At 53.6% G+C, this 10,768-nt stretch overlaps 1 protein-coding gene across 1 annotated transcript; it reads left to right on the top strand.

Moving 5' to 3' along the window:
• Positions 1-676: 676 nt before the first annotated feature.
• On the top strand, positions 677-9,526 carry SH2D7 (SH2 domain containing 7). The gene is made up of 6 exons (XM_058540478.1): positions 677-852; positions 2,154-2,243; positions 5,268-5,433; positions 5,718-5,930; positions 7,291-7,980; positions 9,431-9,526. The coding sequence occupies exons 1-6, from the start codon at positions 677-679 to the stop codon at positions 9,479-9,481; spliced, it is 1,386 nt and encodes a 461-aa protein (XP_058396461.1). The 3' UTR covers positions 9,482-9,526.
• Positions 9,527-10,768: the final 1,242 nt, after the last annotated feature.

Genomic DNA, 10,768 nt, shown 5'->3' with positions numbered 1-10,768 from the left:
AAGGTCGCCCTGCTCCAGCCACTCCAGCTTCCAGGTCATACTTCAGGATCTCTGGCAACGTCCCACCTCATGGTCTCTGCACCTGCTCCTCCCTCCGCTGGTGAGCAGCCTCTCTTCCCCCAGGCACTTGCCTGGCTTCCTCTTTCACCAGCTACAATGTCACCTCTTGGGCAAGTCTTCCCCCGACCCAACTTCGACCCCCTATCTAAATAATGTGACCCACGTGCTCTTCTTCAATCAGCACAGAACTTCACCAAAATACAAGTTGCCTTCATGAGAGAAAGATAAATAGAATTTAAATCCACTGCTTTGCTAACAGAGGCAGCACTGTGGACTTTAGCCAAGGTCTGGTCTTTAGCTGTGACAAAGACTGGAGGTTGGGCAATGGGGCCAAACCCAGGGGGGTAGCTCATCTGCTGGCAAGAAGTCAGGGATCTCCTCCCCTACTCCTCTCTGGCTGCTGTGTGACCCTCCCGCTAATGTCTCCATCCCGTCAAGGTGCCCCGCCCCAAAGCGTCAGAGAGGAGACCAGCCAGGAGCCCAGAGGTGACAATAGGACTCCTGTGTGCTGCAGGGCTTGGGGAGGGCATGGACTCAGGCAAATGAGGCGGAGCACACACAGATATAGAGGCGCGCGGAGGGTGAGAACTCTGCGTCCACGTCAGTGCTCGCCAGAATGGAGGGCAGCCTAAAGCAGCTCAGCCTGGGGGGGGGGCCGGAGGGGGCAGGGGACAACCAGGCCCTGGCCGAGCTGCAGGAGCTGGCCCTGAGGTGGTTCATGGAGACGCAGGCCCCCCTCATTCTGCAGAACGGAGCCCTGCCCTCCTGGTTTCATGGATTCATCACCCGCAAGTAAGGCTGCCCCTGTCCACATGCCCAGCATGGCCCAGAACCCCTTGGGGATGAGAAAATGGTCTGGAAACTCTGCGAGAAGACTGGTTCCTGCCCTGTCTCTGGGCTGGGCAGGGACCTGGGGAGGCAGTGGGCAGGGGAACAGACAGGAGCGCCATGTTCTCTGGGGGCTGCATCTGTGGGCAGGGTGGGCGGGGGCATCACCCCCACTCTGAGTATAGAGCTAGGACAGAGAGAGCAGGTGGGAGCAGAATGCATTCAGATCAGCTCTGGATAACTTGATGAATAACTAGGGGGACCATATCATGTATCATTCAAACCAGAACACTGTTAGTAACTAACCTAGGAGAACTGTTCTAAGTGGGGACTGTCCCAGGAATAAGGGCCAAGATGTGGGGTTGGCTCTGTGATTGGGCTGCATCTCCAAGCTGCCAAAGCACTAGATGAAGGAATGACAGATACGGCCAGCCATTAGGTCCTCCTGGCACAGCACCTGACATAGAACCAGGGCCAGCTTTATGGGCATCAACTTGTGCAGTCACCCAGGGCCCTCTGCTTAGAAGGGCACTATTCTTGCTTTAATGCTCTGCTGTCACCATCTTGAAATTCTTATTTTTTGAGTAAGAGGCTCCATATTTTCATTTAGTACTCGGCCCTGCAGAATTTGTAGTTGGTCCTGCATAAAGCAGGCATCAGTAAGTATCTGGTGAGTAAGTGGGTGAGGGAATATCTGGTCTATGTACTGCCAAACCAGAAGACAGCTGGAATTTTCCACCATGCCTCCAAAATACTTGGCACCATTTAGAAATATCCATAGCTGCCTGGGGCTGAAGGGATCATGCAGGGGGAGTGAAAACCTATGAGTTGCTATTGTGACCGGGCTCCAGACATAACAGCACTTTCTCCCTGCAGAAACTCTCATGTAGTGCATATCCTGCACAACCGTACACAGTGGTCCTGAGGCAAGGACCTCACAAACCTAAAAATCTCCAGCTACATGGATTCAGTCTTATTACAGAGCCATTCAGGTGGAGAGTGGGTGGCCAGGGTCAGTGGCTGCCGGTGAGGCTGCAGTGGGGGTGGTGCATGTGGCCTCAGGACCCCAACCCAGCCCCAGACTGTCTTGAACTTGCTCAACTGAGCCCAGACAGACTGCAGACCCAGCCAAAGTTCTGAGAGACTCCTCTAAAAAGGGTTGACAGTCTGTCACTGGGTCTAGCACTCATGGGTGTGGCCAGCAGGGATGCTGAGGCTGCACTGTAAGGGCACAGGCCCCAGCTAACGGCACGTCCTCTGCCCAGGCAGACGGAGCAGCTGCTCAGGGACAAAGCTCTTGGCTCCTTCCTCATCCGCCTCAGTGACCGGGCTACCAGCTACATCTTGTCCTACAGGTAAGAGAGAAAGCCCTCTGCAAGGGGGCAGGCAGGCTCAGACCCCCATAACCTAGCCTGGCAGATAAGCACAGAGGCCCCACCAGGCCCCGCTGCCTGGCTTTCCCTGGGCCCTGACTCCTTGACTCCCTCATTCATCCATCCCATGCTCATCAGACATTTCCTGAGCCGCAGTGGCCAAATACTAGGATGAAACTCCAACCTTTGAAGGGGGTGAGTGGGGGGCAGGGAAGATCCTCCTCCTGAAGGGAGGCTGGGAAAGGCTTCACAGAGGTGAACTTAGAGCCCAGGATAGAAGGAAGAATAACAACTTGCTAGGCAGAAAAGGAGGTGTGATTGGGGTTTAGGAAGGCATTTCCCGTAGATGGAACTACATGTGCAAAAGCACAGAGGCATGGAAGACTAGGGTGTTGAGGGGAGGCACAAGTTGGTGGGTGCAGCAGGACGCATGGTTCCCAGGGAGGAATGCCTGGAGAGGAGGGCAGGGGGCAGCACAGGATGGCCTAGGTCTGTAGACTGTGAAGGGTCATCTGGTCAGACTTGGGTTTTGCAAGGATCCTTCAGGCAGCCTACGGAGGGAGGACTGGAAGACAGATGTGGAGGTGTGTGGGCAGTGGGGACTCTTGGGGGGTGAGGTCTGGGCTAGGGTAGGGCAGTGGGGATAGAGAAGAGGACACAAGACGGCCAGGACAAAGTCAGAGATGGTGATGTCAGAGCCCTTCCCTAAAGTGGGTTGGGGGGGAAGGCAGAAAGAAGGAAGAAGGCTCCCCCAATCAGGGCTCCAGCGCAAACCTCAAAGGCCTCAGATTCAGATTGAAAATTATCACCTGCTCAGACTGCCCCAGTTCAAATCCTGACCCTGAGCAAGTTACTTTGCTTCTCTGTGCCTGTTTCCTCATCTGTAAAATGGGAACATTGTAGTGCCTACTTCATAGTATTGTTGAATGGGTTCGACGAGTGTATACATTTAAAAGTGCTTGGGACAGTGCTTGGTACAGAGTAAGGACTAAATAAATGTTGGTCATTATTAAAATAATTATTATTCTGTGTGCCAAGTACTGTGCTGGGCACTTTGAAATACATGAACTCAGCAGTTTTCAAATGTCTTTTCAGCATCAGGGCTTTTTTTTTTCCAAACACGATCTTAGATGGAATGCCAACTTATAAAAGAGATCAAAGTAGGGCTGCTCAAAGACATGCAAATAGACCAACGGAACAGAGTGGAGTCCAGAAAGAGTCCCACGCATTTGCTTACCTGCTTTAAAACAGAGGCGCCATTGCCATTCAGTGGGGGAAAGGCCGGTCTTTTCAATAAGTGGTGCAGGAGCAACTGGATATGGAAAAAGTGACCCCTACCTCACACCATACACAAAAATTAATTAATTCTAAATGGATCATAGACCCAAGTGAGAAAAGCACTTTAGAAAACAATACATTTCTAAAAGAAAACATAGGAAAAACTTTTCCTGGCTTTGAGATAAGCAAAGATTTCTTAAGACACAAAAGTATCAACCATAAAAGAGAAGATTGATAAATTGGATTTCTTTAAAATTAAGAATTTTTGTTAATCAAAAGATACAATTAAGTGAGTAAAAGGACAAGCCACAGAAGTTATGTATTGCAATACATAGATCTAACAAAGGACTCATATCCAGAATGTATAAAGAACGCCTGCAAATCAATAAGACAAAGACAATATGATGAATAAAGGCAAAAGACTTGAGCTGCACTTCATAAAAGAGGGGATCCAAAAGGGCAGTAAGCAGACTGGTGTTCAGCAGCATTAGTAATTGGAGAAATACACATGAAAACCACAAGGAATGGCCAAAATGAAGAGACAGAGGATACCAAATAGTTGGTGAGGATGTGGAAGAACTGGAACTCTCATACGTCACAACAATTTGAGAAAACGATTTGGCATAATCTACTCAAGCCAAACATAGGTGTATGCCTGACTCACCAAGTCTACTCCTTGGTAGTCTCCACAGAAATAAATACATATCTTCCCCGAAAGACATGTACAAGAATGTTCATAGCAGCTTTACTGGTAACAGCAAATCTGGAAATAACCTAACTGTCCATCAACAGAATGGGTAAACTGTGGAGTTTTCATTAAATGGAATACTACACATCAATGGGGAAAAAAAAGAAGCTAATTCTACATGGACATGAATCAATCTCAAAGATAAAATGTTGAGTGAAAGAAGCCAGACACAAAAAAGAAATACTGTAAGATTCCATTTATATGAAGTTCCATAACTAGCAAAACTAATTTACGGTGATGAGGGTCAGAATGGTGGCTACCCTTGGGGGCGTAGACTGGAAGGGGGCCCAAGGGAGTCTTCTGGGGAGCTGGAAATGTTTTCTCTTTTGCTCTGGGTGGTGGTTACATGGGAGTGTTCATATGTGGAAATTCATCGAGCTGCACGCTTCTGACGTGTGCACTTCACTGTGTACACATCAGTCTTCCATAAAAAAGGAAAACGAAGAAGGTGGGATCTGACAGCCTGGAGTGGGGAGGGAGCTGGAACTCCATCTTGTCAGCAGAGCCAGGATTAGGGTGGGGCAAGTGAGGCTGAGTAGTGCAAGTGCAGGGCTGGAACTTGTCTTCATTTAAGACTTTGGTATTTTGTTCATTGTGGATTTTTTTGTATTAATTTTAATTTTCTAAAATATTGGATTATTAGTTTTCTTGGTTACTGAGTTTTGTGGTGCCTCTCTAAATTTTGTACCCAAGCGGAGTGCCTCACTTGCCTCACCCTAGCCTGGCCCTGCCCTCCCTGGTCCCACCGGAGCAGGCCTAGGTCCTTCCCAGGAACCAAGGGCCCCATGGCTTGAAAACCATTCCCTAGCTCCCGGACCACCCACAAGGCTGGGCTTGTTGGATGCCAGTCCCACTTTACAGAGGAACACACCAAGGCCCAAGAGGGCAGTGTGGCCCAGTCTGTGCTGGAGCTCCTACCCTGGGCCGAGGCCAGGCTGCCTGTGGCCAGCAGCCCCAGGCCACAAGTGCTTGTGTTGCAGGGGCAGCGACCGCTGCCGGCATTTTGTCATCAACCAGCTCCGAAACCGGCGCTACCTCATCTCAGGGGACACCCACAGCCACGGCACCCTGGCTGAGCTCGTGCGCCATTACCAGGAGGTGCAGTTTGAGCCCTTCGGGGAGACCCTGGCTGCTGCCTGCCCCCGGGTAGGCACCCCCCTTCCCCAGGGTGAGGGTGGCGGGGCAGGGTGCCCAGACCTGGGGTGTTCACCACTAGGCGTGGCTTTTCTTGCCTTTCCTATTTACTGCCTTCCAGGGGCACGCACTGTGGGGTCATGGTCCCTATTTGAAAAGGGGAGCCCGAGGCAGTGTCTTACTGGAGGTCAGGGACCTGGTGGGATGTTTCAGTCCCCACCAGCCCCCTCTGGCAGGTGGCTGGAGGCCTGTTGGGTATGCATGACCACACGCCTGCTGTGCCCCCCCACCCCCAGCCAGAGAACAATGATCTGTATGACGCCATCACCCTGGGCCTCCACCAGACCAATCTGGGCCTGGAAAATCCACCTGCCACGGCATCCCCAACAGTGGTCCCGGACAAGGCCGCCAGCCCCCGCCTCTCTCCAAAGCCCCAGGTCTCCTTCCTCCACACAAAGAAGAGCCTTGATGAGAGTCCCTGGAACCTCTCCAAGGAGGAAAGCATGGAGGTGAGGAGGATTCTGGGCCACCCAGGGTCAGGATTGCTAGACCAGGAATGTGGGCGCCACACCCAGTCAGGCCCTGAGAGGCCACATTGGCCAGTCCCCCAGGCTGCAGAGGATGAGCACCAGGCCCAGAGATGTGCAGGCCCAGCTTGGAACCACCCAGTGGTTCACCCATGACAGGGCCTGCCTCTGGCCAGCTGGATTTGGTTCAAACCTTGGCTTGGCCTTTCTAGCTGTGTGACTTTGGGCAAGTCACGTGATCTCTCTGAGCCTCAGTTACCATTCCTGAGGTTCCTGTGAGGATTGAATGACAGAATAGATATGAAATGCCTGAAAAATCCCTCTGTAAACTGTAGAGAGGGGTGCCTATGAGTCAATACTTTATTCTCCTCCACAGCACCTCATGGGAAGGGCTCAGAGAGATTTTCCTTCATATACATCACATCACAGCATGCCAGGGGCTTCTTCTCATGTTTAGAATAAAATCTAAAATCTTCACCAGGGTCCACAAAAGCCTCACCAGGTGCCCTGCTACCTCTCCTCTTCCTCACTCTTCTCTAGTCCCACTGGCCTTCTGGATCTTCCTTGAACACACCAACCTTGTTCCCACCTCAGCACCTTTGCACTTGCTGTACTCTCTGCCTGGAATGCTCTTCCTACCAGGTATCTGCATGGCTTACACTCCCACTGCATTCCGTTCTCTGCTTAAATGTCATCCCCTAAGATAGGCCACCTAAACTACAGAAAATACCCCCTTTCCCGCTGTCATTCTCCCTATCCCCATACCCTACTTTGTTCCTCTTCATAGATCATGACCTGACAGTATATTATCTTGTGATATATTATTCTATCGTGTATTACAACAATCATATTGAACTATATAACAGAATGGTATATTGCCCATCTCCCAGGTTAGAATGAAACTCCCAAGAGTTGGTCTTATTCATCGAGTCCTCGGCACCCAGGATAGTGTCTGCACACAGTCAGTGCTCACTCGGTATTTGTTGAATAAACACATGAATAATGGACTTGGGGGTGGGCCATTCAGAAGGGTAAGGGAGCAGTGAGAGGATGGGTTCAGGGGCCTCTGAGGGACCAGTGGACCACCCTGGAGGGCAGAGGAGCAGCACAGGATGAGCTTGGGCAGGAGGTAGGGCTGTGACCTGAGGCCTTGAACGCCAAGATAAAGGCTATACCCAGAGGCCTAGAGCCTGAGAGCTGGCAGTGACCCTGAATGTCAAGCAAGCCCCGCACCTAACACTCAGGTAAACTGAGCCCAGGACAGGGAGCCTCAGCTTCAGTTCACCTGAGGGCATCTCAGCGATGGGGTAACCTTTAAGAGGTTCTGTCCCTCTTTCCCCAGGCCCCCATCAGGGTGCCCTCCCTCCCTGAGAGGAGTACCTCCCTTCTGGACGAGTCTTTTGGAGGCCCCAACGACATCATCTACGCAGACCTGAGGAAGAGGAACCAGGCACGGCTAGGTCTGGGCACAGACGTGTCCGGCAGGCATGGGCCAGTTCCAGCTGGCAGCCAGGCCTGCTCCCCAGGCAAGGAGGCCCCAAAGAGACTCTCAGACGAAAGCCAGAACAGGCCTGATGGCCTAGGGTTTGCCTTCTCTGAGGTGAGCCCAGACCAGGGCCGTACAGTGTCTCCCACTTCCTGGGGCATCCTCCTGCCCCCCAGTTCTGAGGCCCTGGGATCCTCAGCTGCTATCTGGAGCCAGGAGTCACCGAAGCTGAGCCACAGGGCTCAGCTCTACTCCCAAGGCAGTTCTGCAGACAGCTATGAGCTCATCCAGACAGCAGGCCTCCCGCAGGAGGCTAGGGGTGCGCCAGACCAAGAAGAAGGCAGTACGTATGAGCAGATCCCAGTCGGCTGGGGTGGCCCACCCAGGCCCCAGTATCCTGGGGCCAGTCCCACATATAGCAAGCTGTCAGGACCCACAGACTGTGGCCACAAGAGGATCTCGGGGGCCCCGGAGCTCCCTGAGCCCAGGAACACCTATGAACAAATTCCAGCAGTCAAGAGCAAGGAGACTGGACGGACACACAAGGTGGGCTCCCTGGGCAGGGTGGGGTGGGGTGGCTGCCAGCCCTTAGAGAGCACCTGGGGCAGGAGGGACCTGTGGCCCTCAGGCATGGGCAGATGAGGTCACTGCCACTGCCCAGAGGTGCCCAGAACTTTCCAGCCCTAACATCTGCTTGGAGGTAGTGGGAGAGGCAGTTGTTAGGTTTGGATGTAAGATGGGGGCTTCCAGGCCCTTCTGAGGTCTTTCTCCGCAGACCAGGGATCTCTGCCCCTCTCCCTTGGCCACTGCTGGGGCCTCTGAGGGGTGGAGAAGGGGCCCTAGCACCAGGTCTGACTTGCCTTGGCCCTCGTCACAGCTCAGCCACTCCCTAGCCATGAGCTGTGCATAAGACAGACATCCAGTTAATTTGAATTTCAGATAAATGAGCAATTTTTTTTAGCACAAGTATGTCCTAAATACTGCAATTATTCCTTGTTTATCTAAAATTCAAATTTAACTGGGCATTGTGTATTCTTATGTAGCAAGCCTACCCAGGACCTCCATTTCCTCATCTGTAAAATGGCCTGGTCCTCTGGCTGTGTCCAGGGGTGGCTGCTAAGAGGATAATGCTGGACATCTCATGTACTCAGGACAGAGTCCAGAGGTGGGTCTTGGGAACAGAGCTGTTATTCCTGAGGATTTCTGATAAGAAAGGACGAAGAGGGAAGCAGGGATCAGGAAGGCAGAGGGAGGTGGTCAGGGGTTCCCAGGGAGGCAGAGAAACCCTTTTGAGGGTTTGCGATGAGCCGGGAGAGTCCACTCCCTGTGGGGACGGCCTCAGCTCTGGGGCATGTGCAGACCTCCTCTCCCGGCCTCAACAGCGAAACCTTGAGCTCCCAGCTGAAAGGCCTTCACAGGAAGCTCTGTCATCTCCCCCCTCGGGGCAAGGCTGTGCCCACACTCCCTGGGACAGGGAGCTCACCCCACCCTGTGCAAGGCAGCCTCCAAGGTCCTGACTCTCCTGAGACCACAGATCCTGCCTGCAGACAGTCCTAAGAACCACAGAAGCCACAACCTGCTCTTCTCCTGGCTGCAAAGTCCCACATCCTCTCTGGCCCCTGGTGACACCATGCACAACCCCACCCACCTTCTACCTAGGATATCAGCTAGGACAGAGAGCGCTGGGGGTCAGGGAACCCCAGGGCACTCCAGGGGGGCACATGGGCTTGGCCTTTCTTCTCCACCCCCTTTCCAGACCCCTTCCTCCCTTTAGCCTCCTTAACCAGAAGAGGGCAAATCGTTGATCCATCCTGGAGGCTGGAGGTGGAATTTCCAGCACCGTGAGAGGCTTGTGGAGCAACCATCAATATTCCAACCTGGCCTTTTTCTGGGCTTGGACCCCAGCCCCCAGTCAATGCTGATGGACCCTCTGAGCCTGGGGCTCCCCTTCCCTATCCGGGGACCACAGGCTCCAGCATGTTCTCCCTCCTTGTAGCCTGACAAGCTCCGGAGGCTCTTCTTCACGGACAAGAAGCACAAATCCTGAGGAGGCCTCGGCTTCCAGCAGTCCACCAGTGGGTTTCCTGGGACCCCAGCTATACCACCTGAAGGTATCCCTGGGACCCTCAGATCCAACCAGCCTACTGTGGAACGAGGCTTAGAGATACAGCCTAGGTGCCTGCCTGGAGACAGGGTGGGAGGAGACCTTCCAGCTGCCTGCAGCTCCGGGATGTGCTCTGCTTCCCCAGTGCCTCCTACCCATCCAGAGGAGGAAATTAACACCCAAGAGGAGCGAGGATTGGCCAAAGGCAGGGGTCAGCACCCCCGTTTCCAAGATGAGCCTGCCTCCCCCCACTGAACACTTACTGAGCCTGTGGCAGGCCCTGTGCTAGGGCAGGCCTTTTCCTAACTGGCTGAGTGACATCATGCAGTTGCTCTTGAGCAAACCAGTTCCCCTCCTGATGGCCCTATCAGCAGAAAGAGGAGAGGGCCAGGAGCTACATCCCTGCTCCTGCCCCATGGGGTTGCGGCAAGAAGCCAGAGAAGTGGCAGCAAAGCCCTCGCCTCAGAAGTGATGGTTCCGGCCCTGGGGTGGCCGGGCTCCCAGGGCCAAGCCCCACAGCCCCTCTCTGCCCCCTGCCTTCATCCCAGCCTCACCGTGCAAGCCAGGCAGACTCTAGTCCGACCCCTTTGTGCTGCAGATGGGGAAACTGAGGCCCAGAGAAGAGCAGCAACCTGCTTGAGGTTACATAGTTAGAGCCTGTGCAGACGTCCCTTGAGGCAAGCCCAAGCCTGGCTGGCTGCCTGGGGTCAGCCTGGGTGGTTTCTGGAACCACCCAGTGGCCACTTGCTGGTCGTCTTTATATGACCAGGTCATTCTCATCTGCCCTCTGCCTCCAGCCAGTGTTGGCCTTTAGGGGTGGCATTCAGACCCTCTCATGAGACCCAGACCCAACCCGGTGGCCCCACCCTTGCCCAGGCACCAGCTCTGGACGCGGGCACTCAGAGGCTACTCACTACAGCCATTCCCTCAGGTCAGGCTGGCTCTTCCTGGATCCCCTTCCCTCAGGATCCACTTCCCCCCTTACCCATGTAAGGGTGAGCAATTGGCCTGCTGCTCACTGCTCTCTGCCCACTGTCTCCAGGAGTGGGAGGTGGGAAACAGAACTGACCATCCCCAGACAGAACATCACAAGTGGCCCCTCCTCCCTGCCCACGTCCCTGGGCAGAGTTGGCTCAGTTCACACTGGTGGGGAAAATCTACCCTTAGTGGCATCTCTGCTACACTGCTTTTCCCTCTGACAAATGGGGCTGTAAGAGTCCCTACCTCCCA

Source organism: Diceros bicornis, chromosome 5 (genome assembly GCF_020826845.1).
Source record: "Diceros bicornis minor isolate mBicDic1 chromosome 5, mDicBic1.mat.cur, whole genome shotgun sequence".
Lineage (NCBI taxonomy): Eukaryota > Metazoa > Chordata > Mammalia > Perissodactyla > Rhinocerotidae > Diceros > Diceros bicornis.
This window is presented reverse-complemented; position numbering and strand designations above follow the sequence as displayed.